General features: G+C 50.5%; 2 protein-coding genes across 6 annotated transcripts in view; one reads left to right on the top strand and one right to left on the bottom strand.

Moving 5' to 3' along the window:
• Positions 1–7,317, top strand: part of MGST2 (microsomal glutathione S-transferase 2) — a 30,893-nt gene extending 23,576 nt beyond the window's left edge. Inside the window, exon 6 of the mRNA XM_087736315.1 lies at positions 7,070–7,317. The gene's annotated coding sequence lies outside the window, so the exon portion shown is untranslated. The remainder of the gene's footprint in view (positions 1–7,069) is intronic.
• Positions 1–21,909, bottom strand: part of MAML3 (mastermind like transcriptional coactivator 3) — a 284,155-nt gene that overhangs the window by 6,113 nt on the left and 256,133 nt on the right. For all 5 annotated transcript variants that reach the window (XM_087736314.1, XM_087736313.1, XM_087736310.1 and 2 more), the window contains one exon: positions 487–726. In XM_087736314.1, the coding sequence (XP_087592440.1) occupies positions 487–726 (240 nt within the window). The remainder of the gene's footprint in view (positions 1–486; positions 727–21,909) is intronic.

Below are 21,909 nucleotides of genomic sequence, written 5' to 3'. Positions count from 1 at the left end.
TGGTACGTGATAAACCGGATTAAAGGATTGATCTGGGCAAATACTAACTTTTTTTTCTTTGCTAGGTTATTGCTAACCCATGTCAATTCTTTGTCCCAGATCACCGCACGGCTGTACGTAGCTTTTGCCAGTGCATGACCATAGCCAGAGGTAGGGGAGAGCACCAGCAACTGTAACTGTAGCAGAGCCTGCTTCTGCCAGCACAAACGCACCACGAGATACCAGGTTAAGAGCTAACTTTTCCAGTGTCTAAAATCCCATGCGATTGGCAAGCTCACCACTGGGAACGTGGGTAATATTTGCCAAGCTAATAGTAAGACTGAGGCAGATGCCTCTTCTTTGATAACCGTTGCTGAAACACCACGATAGGAGCCACAGAGAGGGAATTATCAAATATAAAAGGAAGGGCTGGCGTTGCACTGCCTCTACCGCTCATGCTCTCGTACTAGCGCGCACTGCAGTGCCCGAGATGAACGGATACTGTACCTGCTCTGCTAGGATCTGCTGCTGCTGCTGCCTTTGCTCTCTTAGAAACTGCTTCTGCTGTTCTATCACGTGGAGCTGGGCTCTCTGCTCGATCAGGATCTGCTTCATGATGGCCGCCTGAGGTTGGTTTCCTAGGAAGGGACCCCCGGAGCTCGTGCCTGTGACCACGCTGCTGGAGCCCGGTGGGACAGAAGGCTGCATAGGCCCTGTGGTCCGAGACAATCCCACCTGATGCTGCTCCTGTGCAAAGAGAGAGAGAGGGCCTCGTTACTCGGGGTGCTGCATGGGCAAGGACCATCGTGGATCATTAACAAGAAGCGTTGATTCTGCGGGTGAAGAGTGGAGCTTGAAGAAAGTACGAGTCCTTGGAAAGATGCTTGTGGCTTGTGACCAAGCCATGGGCTGTTCCCCACGGGCAGCAGGCGGCAGGTTCCTCTTTTCTCCTGGAGTTCAAAGCCCTCTCAGATAAAGCAAGAGCACTTTATAATTTGTTAGTAATAAAATAACAAAGTTGCATACTAGGTTTATTTTCATTTAGGATATGTAACTTTGAAGTCGTGTTTTTCCAAACTTTCCCTCCCTCATTGTGGAGACGAGAAATATATTTTCTCTCCCTTTCCCTTTCTCCACGACGGCAGTTTCACACAGTCCTCTGGATTGAGGAGGCGAGGTTTTTGGCGCACACAAGGAATAGTGGGAGCCGGCAGCATTAATTGCAGCAGAATCTCAGGATTTAGTCACATCGTGTGTTTATTTAAGATTTCCGTCCCGCAGCAACAGAGCAAAAGCATGCAGCTGAAAGGACGCAGGGCACGCGACGCCACCGACACCTTTCCCTAAACCCACCCCGCTTTCTCCTTCTGTTTCTAACCCAGCTTGCTGCCTTGCCGTGCGGGGAAAACCCAGCGATAGAAGGCCCGGGGGGGTGGTGGTGGTGGTGAATGCCAAAGCTCCCCTCTCCGCCGGCCCTGACCCCGGCGGCTGCCGCCCTGCCCGGGAGGCGGCGGCCACCGGCGCCGCCACCGCCCGCCGGCAGGTGTCGCTGCCCGCCCGCCGGCAGGTGTCGCTGCCCGCCCGCCGCCCGGCGCGGGCACGGCGCTGCCGGCGGAGCGGGACGGGACGCGCAGCGCCGGGGCGGGGGGGGAGCGCGGCCGCGCTGCCGGGGCCGGAGGCGCAGCGCCGAGCTGCCCTGGGCCGGGCTCGGCCGGCGCGGGGGAGCCGCGGCCCCGGGGCCGGCAGCCCTCTGGCCTCCGGGCAGCCCGCCCTCGCCCCCCGCACCCGGCTCTCCCGGCCGCCTGAGCGGGGGCGATGAGTAACGCCGTGGCTATGGCTCCGGCTGGCCGGGGTGAGCGCTGCGGGGGGCTGCTGGCTTGGCAGGACGGGCCTTAACGTCTGCTCCTTAGAGCCTCTTCAGTTGTTTTAGAGAGATGGGTGCTCATTCAAAAACACCAACTGGACGGAAAGGACCTACATCCCTTTAGGATCCTTTGCGCACAGCATGCCAGGGCGAGACCGAGGTTCATCTGCTTCCTTGACAGTTCGAGTTATGTCAATGACAGTATGATCGGGAACGTATAGAAAAGTAATCTTACGACACCCACCTCAACCCAGTCAATGAAAGGGTTAAGATCAATGCTGGAGTGTAGCTTGGGAAATTAGGATCAGCCTTTCTGCACGAAGGTCAGGTTTTCAAGGACCCTTCTGAGGAAATAACAAGAAAATACCATTTGTCCGCACCTCTGTTTTGCACAGATATTCCCTGAAGGGCTCTCTGCTGAAAGGCAGCGCTCCGATGTTTAGGTTTTCCCTTTTTAACATCTGCCCTGGTTTGAAAGTTCCCTCCCCGCTCCCGCCTCGTGCTGCCCTTCACGACCTGGTCGAGCGTGGTCCCTGCAGGGCGAGGGCTGTGGCAGCTGCCGGGGCTTCCCGCAGCCCCGGTCGGGAAACCCACCCGCCGGGATCCCTCGCTGCCCTCGCACCGAGCCCCTTCGCCCACCCCCGTCCGTGAGCCCCCGCTTTCTCTGCTTGGGGGGGACGCAGGCACCAGCTGTCTCCCGCAGAGCTGACGGTAAAGGCTTTTTCCTACCACCCCCTGGCCCTCCCCTTACTTCTGATGAAGTCATCAAGCTACAGATTGCATAACTGATGCACAGGACTATCTTGTGTTATACTGGGAGATGGGCCAACGGCTTCCATTTATAGACAAAAGCAACGCCGCACTGCCAAGTAATGGAGCCTTTGCTGCAGCCGCTACAAGGGAAAAGAAAAGGGGGGGAAACCCGGGAGCCAAAGGGCACGCCGTGAGTGACATCACTGGGAGCTTCCTCCGCCCAGCCCCAGCGCGCGGCTGCCTTTGGGGCTGCAGCCCAAGTCCTCGCTCAGTCGCCTTCGAAACAATCTCACACAGAGCTACTGTCCTGGCTCGTAGGCGCACACGGGCAGGGCCGAGGGACACACTCACCCAAGGGCAGTGCCGCAGACGGCACTCTGCTCTGTATCGTATTACGGTATGAGTTAATTCCAGAGTCTGAAAAGGAAGAAAGCTTTGAAAGGAGCCCCGCCAGCTGAGATGAGCCCCCTGCGCTGCGCAGCAGCTGGAGGAAATACAAAGATTAGCACTAAGGTGTTACTTCCAGCGTTGTGTGTTCTGCTGGTTTGGGCTGGGGTAGAAGTAATTTTCCTCACAGTAGCCAGTATGGGGCTGTGTGTTGGATTTGTGCTGGAAGCAGCATTGGTAACACAGGGGTGTTTTAGTTCCTGCTGAGCAGGGCTTACAGAGAGTCAAGGCCTTTTCTGCCTCTCACCCCACCCCACCAGCGAGCAGGCTGGGGGTGCGCAAGAAGCTGGGAGGGGACACAGCTGGGACAGCTGACCCCAACTGACCAAAGGGCTATGCCGTACCATATGACGTCATGCCCAGCATAGAAAGCTGGGGGAAGAAAGGGGAAGAAGGAGGAAGGGGGGTACATTTGGAGTGATAGCGTTTGTGTTCCCAAGTAACCGTTACGTGTGATGGAGCCCTGCTTTCCTGGAGGTGGCTGCACACCTGCCTGCCCATGGGAAGTGGTGAATGGATTCCTTGTTTGGCTTTGCTTGCGTGCGTGGCTTTTGCTTTCCCTATGAAACTGTCTTTATCTCCACCCACGAGTTTTCTCACTTTTACTCTTCCGATTCTCTCCCCCACCCACCGGGGGGGAGCGAGCAAGCAGCTGTGGGGCTTAGTTGCTGGCTGGGGTTAAACCACGACATGTGTTTAGTCATTTCGAGGTACAAGAATTTACCTACTCATAGTGAAAACTTTCTGTTTCCAGTATTAATAACAGGTTTAAAGCCAGGCCTTCTTCATCAAGCCAGACCACCACCCTCCCCCCTGGAATATTTCTTCTCCTTTCCAATTTTTTTGGCGAAAGCTCTTTGCAACCAATGATGAAAGGCCCCGCTGACCTCACCAGGAGCAGCCCTGGGTTGCGTGTCCCAAAAACAGGAGCATAGCCCAGGCAAAAGGTCTCTGCAGGCAGGAAAACGCTCCCTAGCGCCTGGGAGCAGAGCTCTGTACCAGGAGCACCCCTGCAGCCCGGCACTGCCGCTGTTAACCTCCGAGGAGGGGTTGTACGGCCCTGCCCGGTCCTGGCAGCAACGCGGGGCCTCGTGGGCTTGTGGCCACGGGTGTGCACACCCACCCTCCTTCCCGTGTTCCCTCTGGAGGTGTGGCACGGAGGTGAAGCCTGGAAGTGGGCTGGGGGGTACATGCGTGTGGCTGGGAACTGCTGATGAAAGAAGCAACGCTGGGCTCTACGTGGCTGCCTCTTACAAACCATGCCTGCTCCAGGCCCAGATGCAATCTCACCACAGGAGCCGAACACCGAGTCAAGCGACTCAGGCTAAGTGCAGCGCTTGCACAGTTACAGAGCTTCAAAACCAAACTAATCCAAGCTTCGCTGACAATGCTCTTTGCTCCCATGCTGCCTGCCAGCTCCCTCATCCCCCTACTGCACCCTGAGCCTTCCTCTGCTCCTAGACCTCCCGCTCCTCCTCCTCATTCCCTGCCATCCCTTTCTCCTTCCTACACCCTCTGCCCTGCCTCTGCCTTTTCCTTTCCCTGCCAACCGGTACTGCTGCTTCTTCACTCTCCAGACACCTTCATCAGCACCCCGGCTAACCGGCTGCATGTCACCTCCACAGCTGACAGCGCCTGCGCCCACAGCCTGACTCACCGGGTGACTCAGGCTGCCACCGCTCTGGCGGGATCCCCCGGGGATCCGCAGCAGCAAGGGGACAACCCAGCTCCTTCCCCCAGGGCCCTGTGTGCGTGTGGGCACGTGCATACAGGGGTGGCCCTGTATGGGTGTAGGCATGTAGACCTTGAAAGAGTGACAAGATGTCCTGGAATGGGAAACACGAGCTCTATTCTCAGCCTGTCTCTCATCAGCCTGTTACATCTGGGAAGATGGTACTGTGTGACTTCTGAGTTTCACTCTGGCTATTTTCAACACCACCCAAAGCCACCGTGTGCTACGCGCAGGCTGCAAACAGCTCGCTCCTGATAACGGCGGCTCGTGCAGAGTTACACGCGCTCCAGCCGGGAACAGGGAAGCTGAAGCTCTGCCGCGAGGTCCTCACCGAGGGGCCGGTTACGCGAGGGCAGACGGTGCCGAGGCCTCTTCCCCTGACTTGGCCGTGCCGCAGAGCAGGCTCAAACGCACGTGTGGGCCCTGGCTAAGCCTCCCAGGGACCCTGCCGGGACCCCTCCTCTCTCTGCATCCTCAGCCACCCGCTTTTAAAGCAGCCCAGGGACAGAATCGAGTGCTCAGCCCCTGGGAGCAAAATGAGGTATTGAAAGAGCCAAGCTGCCGTTCAGCAGAGCCAAAAAAGAGGTGCAATTTCCAAAAGGTCAGCATAACATGTCTGGGCAGGTTTTTATAGGTGCAGAGCACTCAGTAAGATGAACTTTTGTAGGGATCTGGCTGCTTAGTTAACACCTACATGGGAGTTGCCGTCTGTTGATAATCTGATCCTTAGTTAAGCAATAGGAGCATAAATCCTGCGTCCTCCCAGTGTATTTCCAGGGATCTACCAGAGCGAGGGGATCCTCCGCAGGAGTTCAGGGGTGATGTGTATGCATATATGTACAGTTATGCACATTAAACATAAGTGACTTTAAAAAGAGAACGAAGGGGAGTGGAAAAGGTATTTTCCTCTTTGTCTCAAATCTTATATGCCTCTTCCTTATCATGCAGTGAATTATTCCTTCCGCATGCCATTCAATCTCCCAACTACAGCTAAAAGCCATCGCACAATTTTCTTTCAGAACAAGCAGAACGACCACCAGCTGATGCCCCGAGAGCGGGGCAGCTGGGTGCGGGTAAGCGCAGCCAGGGACCGGCCAAGCCTACTCATCTGCCCTCCCTGCACAGCCTGATGATCAGAGCCCGTGGACAGGGTGAGCTGGCTCTGCTCCTGCTGAAGGCCAGGGGGGCAGAGCGGGACCCCAAGGAAAAGGGGGCTGATCCAGGCAACAATTGATAGAGGATGGGTATTCCACATCTGGGAACAAAGCGTTTCCCGAAAAGCTGAGGGAAGCAGAGACTTGAAAGCAGGGTCTTAATGTGCCAAACGGACAATCAGACATGAGCTGGCTGTGCCGTTCTGTGGTATGTGAACTAAAGAGCGGAAGAGCAAACAGAAGCCAGGAGGTGGCTTATCCTGCATACTGCATTAGAAGAACGATACTAGAAAAATGTATACAATCAGACATCTACATTTTAGAGTCAGAGCAGAAAGACACAAAAATGATTTGAGGCAGAAAGTGTCTGCCAGTGAGTGACTTAAAGAGCTCAATCCATTTAGCTTACCACAAAGAAAACTGAGAGGTGCTTTGACCATAGCGTATAAAAATACCTTCACGAGGGAAGAAATCCTTTAAAGAGTTCTTTTATCCAGTGAAGAAGGCAAAACCAGATACAAGGGCTGGAAGCTGAAGACAGATTCAAATCAGAAAGAAGAATCAAATTTTACACTAGGATTTTCATTACCCATCAGAAATGGCAGATCTCCACGTTTTGATGCCTTCAAGGATGACAGCCCTTCTGGACAAACACAACTTAGCGGTGCGATTGAATGGCCTACGATAGAACAGCACTGCCCGCCCTTACCTCCACACAGCTCCTTGGCACCGGCAGAGGTGACCAGCCCTCCCGCGCCAGGCTGACAGGCACCGCTCCTTTAGCGGGGGGCTCTTAGGTACGCGGGTGTGTACGTATAGATGTTTAAAAAGGGGGTCTCCAACCTATTACTGGGATCAAAAATATTACTCCATTTGCATATGCTATGTCACAGTAAAACATCATCTCTACCCAGTGTTGTCAGAGCAGCCTGAAAGCACGTTCCTGTATTCCCCCAGAAATATTTCTATAAAATTCCTTGTAATGTTGTTACTTATTGTGTCTGGCAGGGATCTTAATCCCTCTCTCTAAATCAGGCTGCCCAAAGCAAAGCCACCTTTCGCAGAATGGTACCATCTGACAGACTACGGGAATTACAAATCCATTCATTTCGGACTTTTTTTTTTTTTTTGCCTTGACAGAGCCAGCGTCCAGGACGAAGGGACGGCACATGCCGGTGTACGGCTCCGACTCCGGCAGCAGGCTCTGCGGAGCAGATTGCTTCACCTATTTCCTCTGTCATCCAGCCTCAGGGAGGGGCTACCAACCTCTCCTCTCTCCCCGGGCCTGGTTGCCATGGTCTTTCATAGAGCATCTGAGCGAACAAGATCCCGCTGACGTTTGACACCAGACCTCTGCGTGCAGCCAATTTGTTTTCCTTTCACCTCCCTTCGCCTGCATCTCTCCTCCCTGTGTTTTCGATACAGTTTATTCTTTCCACAGAACAAACAGGATCTGTCAGACTATTCCGTGTATTTTTGTTTGTTCATCACAGGGACCGATTCCTTCATTTCTGGTGACGAAGGAGATAACAAAGGGTTCTAAAAAATGAGCAACTGTTTTTCTAATACCATTTAAGAGCTAAAAACCCATCAGAAGTCCACCTCAAATACTGCGAGGCAGAAGGGGTCATCGTTTTACCGGGTGGCACCAGAAGCCCTGCCACCCCATGCACCCACTGCTGCTTCGGCACAGCGGTTTGACTCCACGCACCACGAGCGGTGCTGGTGGGATTCAGAAACGCAGCGTTTCAACAGAACACTACTGAACTTCAACCAGCGTGATTAAAACAGGCTCATCGCCTCTTTTACAAATAACAACTCTGGCGTTTTCTCCCCTCCCCCAAGAAAGAAACCTTTGCAGGGGAAATCACTCCTGCTTTTCAGTTTCGTTTCTCCTCAGTTTCACCAGCTAGTTCCAAGGTACGGAGCATAACGATACAGTGGCGGGGTTTGTGCGCTGAGGAAGAACTGTTCCTTTATCTCAAATAACCAGTTTTCTTGTAATTGCCATTTTTTATTGGTCTTATTATTTTTAGGAGAAAAAAATGGATCAACCCAAATTAAACCCAAAATAGCTTTTTTACATAGATCTCTTAAAAAAAGTGAGAAATAAGTATACAAATATAAAAATATTTGTTAAGTGTAAAATTAAGATGAGCTCTTCTTATTTGCTCTAATGAGTTACAAGTCCTGGCTCAAGCAGAGCCTCTTGCAAGGCTATGGTTATCACCTAGTACCCACTTGGTCACCTATGGGACATGGACCTCGCGGCCCTGGGCAAGTCCCCATGGGCATGCCCATACAGGCTGTGTACGGCAGGGGCTAGTGACTGTGCTACCAGCTGGCCCAGAGGAGCTGAGACCTGAGCAGGCGCAGAGCCCTTGCAACTCTCATGCTCCCACCCAGCCCCTGCCAGGGGAATGAATCCGCCCGCTCTGCAGTCTCACCTGCTCTTGAGCCGTTTGCACCAGTGTTCATGCTCCAGTGAAACGGTATTTTACATAATTTTCTTGCAGGAGTGAACTAATGGGGTTAATCAAGCCATTAATTTGACCCACAGAGGGAACGGCTGCACAGACAAGTTTCTGTGCGGCAAGCCCGGGTGTGGTTTTACAGCGCATCAGTTACTCAGCGGTTACTCCCACGTACAGCTCCCGCCCTGCAGGAACCTGGAGCAGCCCTCCCTTCCCTGAGGAGCAGCCACCTGGCATTAGTGGCTCGGGGCAAGAGGCCTGAGGGGGCTGCCGACGTGCCGCAAAGCCAGCCCCTAACTGGCCTCTTGGCACCGTCCCCGCAGCCGTGTTCTCCAACACCTTCCCGCAGCACCGATTTCTGAGCTCCGGCCCCTGAGCAGGGAAGGAGGGCGAGGATTTGAAGAAACACCAAGTGCCCAACCTTATATTTTATGCATATTATGAAGGCTGTAATTACTCCCCTCAAAGACTGCTGCGTGAAGCTGTGCCACCATGGCATTTCACAGCGCGCCCTACCACTCTGAAAGCAAGCAGCAACCTTCGGGGAGCAAAAGGCGGGAGGAGAGAGTTGAAAAGCCAGCCCACACGTTAGCTTTTCCGCACCCTGTCCTCGCTGCCTTCTACCACAGGCATGGCTGAGGACTTTCCAAGGTGCAAATCAGGCCACCCCGGAGGGGCTGCGACTGCCCTCTCGGTGCCAGCTTGGCCCCATCTTGTCAAATTTCCCGGGGCTTCGGAAGCTGGTCTGGGAGCAAAGCGGAGCGAGAACTGAGCTCACGGAGGCGGCTGGACCCCGAAGCCGGTGCCTGTTAGAAACTCTCCTGCTAAAGGTTTTAGCTTTAATCAATGCCCCGTTCGAGTCCATCCTGGAGCAGGAGGGAGGAAAGCTAATGTGAAGCGTAAGGATAATCATGGGTAGAGAGCCCCCGGGAAGGGGGAGAGAAGAAAAATGGAAGATGAAAGCAGGCAAATGGTTTAAACAAACAGTCGCACAGGGCCACTGAAAAGGGGGAACAGAGGGAAAATGACACAATAAAAATAAATGCTATGAGAGAAAGAAAAGCTTCTAGCATACACAGGGAAAAACGTGGGGCCTGGAAAAAGCAAAAGTATGAGGAGAAGATGCTCTAATGGAGCTCTCTAGCAGCAAACACTAACCCATTACCAGGCAGCCCCTTTCCTTCTAATGGCCTGAGCCTGTACCACATTATCACCTTGTACCCCATGGAGTTTGCCGGTTGTTGAGGTATTTCACGGAGCCTGGCTCTAGCTCACGCCTGGCAGAAGCTGCCTGAAGTCTCCTGCAGACAACTGCAGAGTATTTTTTTTTTTACTCTAGGTGAAATTTTGTTAAATTTCCCCTTGGTTGTTTTTGTTTGAGCATAAACAAAAGGTATTTTTCACACTTAAGGGCGTTTTTCAGATCCTTTTTTCTGTGCTGTGATAAATGAAATCCCTTTCATTTTTAGAAATTCAAACTTGGCACTTGTGTTGCTCCTCAGCAAGCAGCATGTAATTTGCCAAGCCTGAAAGAATCCTGGCTGAGAAATAAACACAGTGGGCCATATGCTCTCCTTCCCATATGCAGAAGGCACCTTACCTCAAAAACTGGGATGAGGCTGCAATTGCCCCATGCCGTTGCATCTGCCAAGGCAAAAAATATTCCACAGAAAAATTTAGAGCAAAGGTTTGGGGCCCTCCACAAAGTAGCCCTCTGTCTGCATGCCCCCAGGGACCTCCCCTGCACTGTCACCGGCTATGTCGCGGGCTTCTGGCCCGGCAGAGATGCGGCGAGGGCTCGGGGAGCGCGTATGCCACGTCTCTGGTGATCACAGTAAAGCTGCATTATCTTTATTGGCATTTCCTGGCACGACTTGCTTTGCGAGTGAACAATCTGCAGAGCACAACTGTTCCTTTAATACTCCTCTTCTCTAGCTCGTTCACATCATGCCCTCGTGGGAGGGAGGTCATACTCCAGAAGGACCCAGGTGAAGCGAGGACTTCTTTCTGCTCCATGCCCATAAAAAACCCAGAGGGAGAGCGTGCCACGTACGTGCGGTACCTCCGTTTTCTGCTGGGCTGTGGCAGAAAATGAGCGTGACTGATAAAAGCACCAAAGCAGACGTATTGGTGCGTATGAGGAATGGTCATCTGTACAAATTCACGCATTAATTCCATGATCTTCCCCTGTCTGACACCGACTTCAAAGAGTTGGAGTAACTCCCTCATCTTTGGTTACAGGCGCTTGTCTATGCAGCCTCTCTGCAGGTGGTATTTCAGTCTAAAATTGAGAGCCAAGTGTTTCCAAAAGGTAGGCGGCAAGACCAAGGGAAGTGGTCTTCCGCTGCAGCTGCCCAGCAAAGCACATTATCTTTGCTGTGGGTTCAAATAACTAGCCCATGGTAAGCGGAGGTGGCTGGGATGGCACACCGGGTCCATGATTTCACAAGCTAGTTCTTTTAACATCCTTGAATCCAGGCTACCCAGATCACCTGCTCCCAGTACTTGAAACTCTTTTGATTTTTCTTCCACCTTGGACATGGTCTTTGTGTTTCCATTAGCCACCTGGCCTTTGTTTTGACATTCAATCTTACTAGCCCTAGTGAAAACTGAGACAAGGTATTTTCATTTGGGCTATGCCTAGGTTGTCTTTAACCGTGCCGTGCTCTTCACTGCATGGTTCCTCCCTGCTCTCTGAGGTCTCCTTCATTTATATGGCTAAGGAAAACTCCACTATTGAATTAATTTATTTTGCAAGGCCTAACTCAGCTCAGTCTTTGGCAGTACAGACTTTATCCCTAGACTTCCAGGTCTCTAAGGCATAGCTTCCTTTGCTGATCAAGCCCTTATTTACGCCTTCTGAGGCTTTCTGGATATCATTGATACCTCTTCTGAGACAATTACTTATCTCTTAAACTTTAAACTTCCTTTTTTGTTTTTTTTTGGGTTTTTTTTGTTGTTTTTTTTTACTTCCTCCACACCATTAATGCTTTTTTGCCTCCTTCTGTCTTGCCATCTTGCTAATGCACACTCATGTTCGCCAGTTTAACTATCCCTCACAGCTGCAATCCCAGCTGCCTTTTTGCAGCCTTGGACTGACTCCTCAAGCCCTGCCTTCTCCCGCCTTCGCTGGAGACGGGTCTTCGCACAGGACTGTGTCGATCTCTCCCATGAGAGACTTAACAGAGCAAGACACGATCTCCCTCTCCCTCCGCTTGCTTTCCTTCGCGTCCTGCCCGGCTCTCGCCTCCTGGCCACAGCTGCGGTGGCCTCATCAGTGGTCCCCTGCCCTTCTGCTTGTCCCGGCAACCTCGCTGCGTCCCATCTTCTCATCTCTTTTGCCCCCATCTGCCTCCTTCTTCTTTGTATCTTGCTCTCCTCTCGCTCCTTCCTCTCACAGCATAAGCATGCTTTGTCTTCATGCTTTTTTTTAAAAAAATCCAAACAATCCTTGACTCCAAGTGACTCTCCAGCTCTCACCCTATCTCTCTTCTCACTGTCCTCTCTAAGCTTATCAAGTGTGCTGCCTATGATTTATATGATTTTAGTCTCCATCTCCAACATAGATGATTTTCCAAACAGGCTTTCACTTCTCGCCTGTCGCAGAAACCAATATCACAGAGTCTCTAATATCCTTCGTCTGGCTGCAGCTCTGCCCTATTACGCCAGGCTCGCTGCCACAGCCTGTCAGCTCCTTCGGCACCGCTGACCACACTCTGCTGGAAATCTGGTCCTCCTTTCCCAGTGCTCCTACTTGACTCCAGCACCCTCAGTTGCTTGCTCAGTGTTACTCGGACTAGTTCGTCGCTACTCACCCTCCCCACTTGCCACCGTTCTGTGGGTCTGCATCCACGTCCCTCGTCTCCTTTCCCTCTCACTCGTATCTCTGAGCAAGCTCACTCTCCGTACACATTCAAGGACCTTCTCCAACAACTCACAGACCTACCTTTGTCCCTGGCCCGTTACCGTCTGGTCCGGCTAAATTCACGCCCTGCCTCTGGGATCATCTTGTGGATATCTGTCAGCTCAAGCTCAAAGCAGGCTCGCATCCTACTCCCTAGGTCTCCTCTCCTTTCTGTTTCTTCAGTCCCCGTGGACAACACCATCACTTGGCTGTCACTCAGCCCATAACCTGGTTGTCATCTTTCCCTCAACCCTCCCTGCAGAGTCCCACAGCCAGGCTCTCATCGCCTTGCACCCTGACGGTTGCAATCTTACCCTGCTTGCAGACAGCCAGAGCGCTGCTGCCCGGGCTGTTTTCTTTGCCTGTCATCTTGGCTGTGCCATCTCTCTCTTTGCAACCCTCTCTTGGCTTCCCCTTCTTTTGGATTTCAGCCCCCTGCCTTGCTCTCAAATCCAGCTGCAGCACATGCCACCTCCTGCATCATCTCTCATTCACCGGTGAGACTTTCCGTCACCCCATCATGACCCACTCTTTTCCACATATTACATTTTAGCTGGAAGTGCCTTCACGCTTTCCTCCCTGCTGGATTTCATTTTGGGGAGGAGATTCTCAAAATCATACCAAGCTGACCCTGAACTCTGCCCCCGGTATAGTTACATTTGTAGAAATTCCTGTCTCCATGATGTCCAGCAGTCTCTTCTGTTTCCTTCTACTCCCTGATGTGTTTGTCTCCCTGTGTTATCTCTTAGCTTACACTTAGGTTGGAAGTATTTGGGGGAAGGAAATATATTTACATCCTGCATCTGCAGGGAGCCTAGCACAATGGCACTCCTAAACTGCGACTACGACTCAGAGGTGCTACCCACCATAGCCCAAGCAGTTACAAATACAACTTAAATCTGCGTACAGCTAAATATGCTATTTTACATTCTGTAGGTGCGAGAACACCAACATTTCCATGTGCCCTTGCTCCACCACTTCTCCTTCTAAAGGACACAATATTAGGATGAGATACTGTATGCTGAAAAAGTCAGGAAATGCTAAGTTACAGTTCCCACGGCAATTGTAACTCAGCCTCATACGGTAAGGCACAAAGGTTATCACCGTATACAATAACAGAGGATGCTGAACACATGCAAAGTGACCAAATTACTGTCATGGCAGATAACCGGGTCTTTGAACTTCTGTGCAGGTAAAACCTTAGACATTTACTGGGCTTTTAGCACTTAATTCTAGAAATGTGAAGTCCCACACCCTATAAATAAAAGTCAAAATTATGTTGTATAGCAAGCAACCGGTCCCAGCAGTAGCTTGTAGCCCGCTTTGCAGAAACCCAGCTAATGGCAACAAGAAATATTTCCATTACTTTATGAGCTCTGGTAGCTGTCAACTGAGAGAGGGATCTGCCGATCAGAGAAATCTGGGAAGACATCAGTGTGTCAGAACAAGTGAAAAGACTTGACACAGAGGGCACATTTTTGTTGAGCAATTTGCATTAGCACTTCTGGACAAATTCTACATTTCACATGCAATTCACAAACCAACAGCAGCACTGCTAATTGGTGCAGTTGCCACTCAACTGCGGTGCCTTGTTTGAGCTATCGCTAACGTGAAGGAAGACTACAGACTTCTTTTTGAAAAAATGCAGCAATTATTTTGCAGACTTTGAGTTGGGTCCCCCCCTGCCCCCACTTTCATCCTTATAATTTCATTATCTCAATATGTTAAAAAGAACCTGAAATAGAAAAACGCAAACCTCAGAAAAGCTCCCTTGAAGTTATTAAGAAAAAAAAACCTGTTTGCAAAGAATGACGCCCTTCATTAATATAACCGTTAGCCCTACCGTCACCATGAATTTGACCGTGTCCCAGAGTGCCAAGGCAAAGCTACATGTTGATCTGAAAAAATAACAGTAAGTGGCAGAGTACGGGTGACTCTGAAAATCCCAGCCACCAAACCAAGGCTGTGCTCTGCACGTTATCTGCAATGCTGATGGGGATGACAGAATCTCTCTGTTTCCTCTTAGGTGGTATTAGAAGTTATTTAACTGAAAACAGGGCAGGTCTCTCATCCATCATCCTTCATCCTTTGTAAAATCGAGTCTCCTGAGGAAAGGAAAGAGCTCCCATACTGCAGCTTTCTATTACCGCTGCTCAAAATGCTCAGGCAGCTGCGGCTCGGCTGAAGGAAGGTTTGGCTGACTCCTTTTCATAACGTTGGACGGCTATTTTTAGGCCATATTTCCTTTAGGCCCGTACAGTGCAAAATCCAAAGGAGCTAATGGGATTGGCAGGTGCATAGATTATTGGTGACCTCCTCTAGCCCAGTGTTCACATTTCCTTACTGCATTTTTTTCATAATGTACAGTGAAAAAGGGAACAACTGACAATTAAAGATCTTCCTAGCTAGCCTCAATACCTTTTATATTCAAATGCTCAATGAGAGACTAATGCACAATAGCTAAAGACGGAACAGCATGAGAAAAACCGTACAGATGCGCCTAGATCTAAATAAATCTAAATCTGAAGAACTGGCTTTTTAACGCGGTATTTTGATTTCATCTCTACAGACAAGTATGTATCTGTAAAGTACTTTCATTCTGACCCTAATCTTTCTGCAGCTGCAAGAATCCCATCTTCTTGCTTCCCTTAAGATCTCCTTGGCCTCATCCTACTAAGGGTCCAACCTCGCTGTTGTAGAAGTCACTAGCAGAAGCTGCATCTTCTCCACGGCTCCCAGCTGTGCTCTCCTCGGAAGGAAGAAGGGAAACTACAGTTAAGCTAGTGTAACCCCCAGTCCTGATCACGAGCGGGTCTGATCCTGGATACGGATGTCATTTCATTTTCTGCAGCGAAGCACAAACCAGACTGTTGGGCAAACTCCTGTAACACCTCTTGGTGGTGTAAATAACTCAGCTTGGGCTTCCCTCTGCCACACCCTGGGTTATAGGCACAGCAGTCACATTTCAGGGACTAAATCCTGATTTGCAGTTATTTTGAGCACGACTGCATAGTCTTCTTGGAAATTGGTGCTACGTACGCCCCCCGCTCCCCAGGCTGATTCAGTGGTATTCAGGGTACCAGGGGCTGGCTGGTAGCTGTGTGTGTGCCCTGTCCCGAACACGGGGCGCCCAGCACAGCCTCTGCAGGGCTGCTCCAGAGGGCACTTCCAGGGGCTCTCCTCTCTTGGCCCCCCTCTGAGCATCCCTCCACTATTCACCTGGTGAGGCATGAAAAAAGAGAGCCCCTGAAATCTCCAGGGATATGGGTTGCCTCCTTCCTTCCAGCTACTTTATCCTCTGCCTGTATTCAAAAAAGAGAGCTAATACCCTCAAACCCTTCACACAGAAAAGCAAATGGTGTTTCAGTGAAACCACAGGCTGTACTTCCCAACAGTAGAGCAGGGCTCCAATTTACCAACACATGGTGTGGCCGTCAGCTGTGATTCACAAAACTGCAGAAGGTATCTTTGGACCTCTTAATATCTTATTTCTGACATATGGAGGGACTGGGGAGTTTGTAGCTTCCCACCAGCTTAAATATAATTCACTACAAAACATCAAACAGATGCATTCAGCCCTTTGTAGACATATCATTACCTTATGTGTTCATGTAACGCACATCTGTAGCACATTGGCAGTACACCTAGTTAATGTGTGGGAGACTCCTAGGTTCAAAGCCTCCAGTGTTTCTTTTGTTCTCTAATGAATCCTTCTTTTGTTTAGCTCCCCCTCCCCTTAGGTTGTAGCTGTAACTCTGTCACTAGCATCTTAAACATCTTTTCCTCCAAAACTAGCTACAACGCTGCAATAAGCTGGGAACATACTAGGAAGCACCTAAATGAATCATGATTCTTTCTTAAGACGGGTTTAACAGGTCTGGGTCACTGTTTTCAGCAGCACTGTTGCTTAGTTAGCAAACTCGGTAATCAAATATTCCCTTAAAAACCAGGTGAGGTGAGATTCCTGTGCTATATTCCAGCTGGTAAGCTAGGTTCATAATGTTTCAAAAAAAAGATGCGTTCATGCCTACTAGGAGCGTCACAATTTTTGTGAGCCTTTGCAGACCCGCGTCTGCTTCTCAGTGTCCAAAAATCAAAGCATTCAGGCACCTCCATGGCAGCCCACTGAAAACGCTGAGCTGTTTCCTTTGTGTGGAAACATTTTGTTGAATTTTCACTGGGCTTCAACCTCATCACCCCAAACCTGATTTCCTAGATATTATGCATGGAAACGCACATGTAACACCGAGATATCATCTGCAACAGACTGGCAACTGTGGCGTCCACTAGATTCACTGTCCCTGCCAGTGCTGGCATCTTCCTGGGCTTCGCCAAAAGGGACCAGCTACCAACAAGTTCTGGGAAACGGGTAGCAGAAGATGCTGATAAGGAAAGGTTATCACAGATAGGCACAAAGACAGAAAGACTTTACTCATGTTCCAACAGCCATGTGCCTGTGAATGAAATCACAGAATCATGGAATGCTTTGGGATGGAAGGGACCTTTAAAGGTCATCTAGTCCAACCCCCCCCCTGCAACAGGCAGGGACACCTACAACTAGATCAGGTTGCTCAGAGCCCCGTCCAGCCTGGCCTTGAATGTCTCCAGGGATGGGGCATCTACCACCTCTCCAGGCAACCTGTTCCAGTGTGTCACCGCCCTCATCGTAAAAAATTTCTTCCTTATATCTAGTCTGAATCTACCCTGTTTTAGTTTAAAACCATTACCCCTTGTCCTATTGCGACAGGCCCTCCTAAAATTTTGTCCCTATCTTTCTTCTAAGCCCCCTTTAAGTACTGAAAGGCTGCAATAAGGTCCCTCCGGAGTCTTCTCTTCTCCAGGGTGAACAACCCCAGCTCTCTCAGCCTTTCTTCATAGCAGAGGTGCTCCAGCCCTCTGATCATTTTTGTGGCCCTCCTCTGGACCCGCTCCAAGTGCAGTGGGGGTTTTGCCTTGAGAAAAATGCCAGGCATTTTTCATAATTCACTGAGTTACGGTGCTTTCAGTGGGCTGACTCCAGTTCTTTCCAAAGTTGTCAGACCTCTTCTCCAAGACAGGTTAGGGACCGCTAGAGATGGCCAATGGTCAGGGTGTGATCTGGGGATCTGTGATCCTCTGCAAGAAACCCAGCGGCCAGGGAGGTAGGTCACAGCACTGGCAGAAGCATCAGGACGTGCTTACACCTCACAGACATCTCCAGCGACCGAACCGCAGTGCTCACGCTTCCATGTACTGTCATCTGAATAACGGTGCCACCTAGTAAGACAGTTCAGCTTTATAAAAAGGTCTGTGATTCTTAGCCAGCACGGCGATACGTGCCTAACTTTGTCGGACAACTCCGACCTGGAACAGAATCGGCAGATTTCAGCATTCAGTTTGTCACTGCAAAAAAATCAGCTCCTTAACAAGCACAACACATTAGCAATGTGTATTGTTGCCCTATACTCATCAATTAGCTTTATTATCTTTATGTAACTGTAAGTGGCATGTTTTCTTTGCTGGCTTCCTTCCAAAATCATCTGTTACTCTGAGCTGAGGTAGTAGCATGTGTTCTCACTGCTTATGATGAGACATGTCTCTCTTAAAAAGCATAAACACACCACCACCTGAAGAACGGTGTAGTGATGATGCCCAGGAAAAAGACAACCATAAATAAAACCCATTCTTCCTCTCCCTGACTTTTCAGAAACAATTCCACAGCAAACTCCGGCGCCTTCGGCTAGCCACTAAAATCAGCAAAGATGTGAGCCAAGGCAGAGCCTCAAGCCTTCAAAAGCTGCTAGGGGAAGCGGGGTAGGGAGCTCCTGGGGTGCCCCTGCCTGTCTGTGGTTCCTCCTCACAGCAGAGTGGGAACCTCTGTCCCGTAGCTCTCTGCAGTGACCGTCAGTGCAGCGACAGCCTCAGTTACAGATCACCTGGTGGCAACCTTCCTTCTGCAAACCAAACGGCAAGCTCACACGGATCGACAGCCAGCTGCAGCTGCAGAAGAGGAAGGCCTGCTGCATCTTCAGCAGCCGCTGGACGCGGGCACGTCTGCTTACGAGAGGAAATGACTGAAGATTTACAACAGCGAAAGCCAGGTATACAACCTGAAAGACTAATTAGCTTCTTCCCTGCCCTCAAAACATTTTCTTATGGCCTAGAAATACATCCTGTATCTTATGCGAAATGAAGAGGAGCACGTTGACTGTTAACAGCCACATCATAATAAAATCACCTCTAAGAATTCAGGAAGCAAAGATATTCCCGTTCCCAAGCTTGTACTCAGAAGAATCACTCCGGGCATCTGGCACCAGTTTGGCACTGGCACTAGGGAGAGAAACAGGCCAGTGTTGTGTGTCTCATTTACGTTTCTACTGTTATTTTCCCTTAGACTGCTTCAAAATCAATTTTCTCTTCTTTCTTAAAGGCTGTGGCCACGCTGACTAGTACGAGTGAAAAGCTACAACATTTTTCTGAAGCCAAAGTCATCCGCGACGGACTCGGTAGTCAAAGCTGAGTGCAGAGCGCAGTGCTGCAACATAGGTCGTATGGTCTTTTCTACGGAAATACAAACAAGATTAGCGCAGAAAGAGGCCCAAAGATTATTTAAATGCCAAAACAAACTTAATTGCCTCATTAATTGAACTAGGCCCCACCTCCTCCAGAATAACTCGACCCGTTCAGCACTGGAAAAAACTCATGTTGACACTGCCCTTGTTTGTTTGGCTGTGTGTCAGCCCGAGAGGGTATATTTAGCTTTAGCGCGCTTGCAGGATTGCATTTTGCAGCTCAACAGGAAATCTCTGGAGTCAAAGCTAAAGATATCACTGCACGCTCGGAAATTTACGGCCAGCTGTAAAAGTGGAGCTGTGGTGGTCAGAGTGCTCAACAGCCTTCTTTTAAATGAGCGAGGAGGCTGAATTAAACACTTCACTGTACTGAGTTCATGGCAGGCAGGGTGCACCCGCCGAGCTAAAAATAGCAATAGAGGAGGCTCTTCTCTTGCTGGGATAATACTGAATTGATACACGCTGTTCCCATTCCCGAGCTTGTGCTCACGAGTCGGTGGGAGGGGGAGAAATCTGAGGAGGGAGAGCTGGGGACCACAGGCACATGAAGGGTTGCTGAAGGAGCACGGAGATCTCCTCCTCCTCTGAAGCTTTCAGAAATTTTAACAGTTGTCAGATCCATTTCAAAAGAGAGAAATCGTAAAAAAGAACACATATCCAACACAGGTTTTTCTTCTCCATTAAAAAAATGTAGACAAACGTTGTGGCACCAATTCCAGGGCAAGTGAAGAGACAGGGAATCCTTTTCTTTCAGTCTCGCCTGTCCTCGATGTTTCTAAGTGCCATTTTGCCTGATGCTCTCATGGCTCCTGAGCACGCCTCGCCAGCGCTGCGTGAGCAAGGGGGACCTCGGCTGCAGCCTCACCCAGCGCCTCAGTCTCACCCAGCGCCTCAGTCTCAGAGAAATATGTTACTCGGGGAAGAATTTACCGAGGTGACTTTTGTGCTAGAAGTTGAAACGGTTAAAAATTAACCTGAGTATGGAAACTCACACCTGCAAGGTCTCTCTCACAAAGTCAATGGTGATATCCTGGTGGATGGCCCATGGCGCCAGCACGCCGGGCGAGCACCTGAAGGGGCCTGTGGTACTGCGAGATGATGCCAGCCGTGTGCCCGGACAAGTCATGCTGCCTTGCTTGGTTCAGTCACCCAGCAGGTGGCAAAAAGCAATCGCCACCACAGAGACCCAGGGAAGACAAGGCCTTGGAGCAAACCATGACTCGTGGGGAGCTGCTCTACATCGTCTTGTTTGCATGGCCTAATCATGCAAGCTTCATTTGTAAAGCATTTCTGTAAGGCATTTTGTAAAGCACTGGACCGTATTAACTCAGCGAAGTTCCGTGGTACGCTGAAGGATCAGACCCTTCTACTTCACCACGGTTAAGGCATGAATATGACCCAGGACCATTCTCTACTGAGATAATGAAAAGGCAGGATGTAAGAACAGCTCTTGTTTTCTGTTAATAAGTGCTTTCTTTATCTTATCATTTTCTCTCAAGTGATGGCTAGCTGACTGTTTGCATTCCATCTCAGCTTTGGGAATGCTTTGTACAGTCCAAGTAATCCAAGTAAGCTGGAGCACCCCTCGCTTTGCTCAGTAACAGGACGGCTACGTATGTTTATGAAGCAAAATCAAAAAGGAGTAAATTAAACAAGCCGTCCCTCTTTGAAGAGCTCCTTGGGACACAAAGTGTTCTGTCAATAGCTGTGTAAGGAAGTACTGCAGCCTTAGTCTTGCATGCTGTTGATACCAAAAAAAGCAACTTTGTTAATCTAAATAAGATTAATCTGTTTTCTTTCAAGCAAAAAGCCGCAGGTGCCATCCTGCCTACAGCTGACTGCTCTCACCATAACAGACTGATTTCTTTGCCATCAAACAGGTCATTAACTGGCGGAGAGGGGGTAGGTAGGTGGACGTGGTCTTAGGAAGTGTGCAGAATTTGTTTTTATCAACCCTACCCAGGAGAGGGCTAGTTGTAAGGCTGGGGTCTGGCAGCCTGATGCATTCACAATCCAGAGTTTGGACGAATCACTCCCCTGCCTCATGCCTCAGCATCCCCACCCATACAGCCAGAATGACGACGGTTCCTCTGATTTCACCAGACTGCCCTGACCCCAGCAAGGCAGCTGGGATCCAGGGAGCTACAGTGCCAGCATGCTCTAGTTATACCCTCAGAGAATACATTTTCTCCAAAAAAGCCCAGAATTGCATTCTTTGTCTGCATGCACCCAAACAAACCAACAGGCAAAAATCTAACTCAGAACAGAGCAAGAAAGGAAAGAAATTTCTCTATCCTATTTGAGTCCCGCTTCCTTTGAGCAAGGTTACTAAAAACACAGGTTAAGGAGCAGGCAGGAGAAGGAGAGCAGGCTTCTTGGCTAAAAACGAGGGATTTGCTGTGGCCCAGACAGTGCCAGCTCCTCTGGATCCTGAGACAAGCCTCTCCTTATTTCCAGAGCTGGATGAGACGGAGCAGCAGCGCCCCGTGAATCTGTCATGGCTGTCGGGAGCTGACAGCTGTGCGCTCCCCCTTCAGCAAGCTGCTTCCTCTCTGTCAGGTGTAATTGGAGTGCTACACACCACCAGGCACACATTCGGCCCCTTCTACAGTGCCTTTGCGGTGCCAGAGCAAGGCTCGGTCGCTGTCGGAAGATTTAAGGGATGATGCTGAGATGGGGGCCGAGGCTGGCCGTGACCGGCTGCTTTTGGCTGCTCCCGCAGCAGCGCTGCTTGCCGGAGGAGGCGCGGCGCTTCTCGAGCTGCGCCAGCATGTTACACTACCAGCACTAGCCTTATTGCCGAATCCACTAAAGGAAGCAAAGTTCAGCAGTAAACAGGAGACTCCTCGGCAGAGAGAAACCCTGCAGATTTCTCACGAGTGGAAGAACTCGAGAAGGTGTGGAGCCCTTCTGGGCCGAGGCGCTGGTCCAGCTGCCTGAGCGCACGCTGGGGTAAAAGGCTGCTCAGCAGCCCGCTCTCCTGGGGCGGCTCTGCAGGATGGTGACAGCTCCACAGAGCAACGCGCCGCGATCCCATAAACTTGCCGTGCC

The sequence above is a fragment of the Nipponia nippon genome, unplaced genomic scaffold (genome assembly GCF_047370975.1).
Source record: "Nipponia nippon isolate SJK-2023a ecotype South Korea unplaced genomic scaffold, ASM4737097v1 scaffold_6, whole genome shotgun sequence".
NCBI lineage: Eukaryota > Metazoa > Chordata > Aves > Pelecaniformes > Threskiornithidae > Nipponia > Nipponia nippon.
Note: the sequence above shows the minus strand (reverse complement) of the source record. Positions and strands in the feature narration are given on the sequence as shown.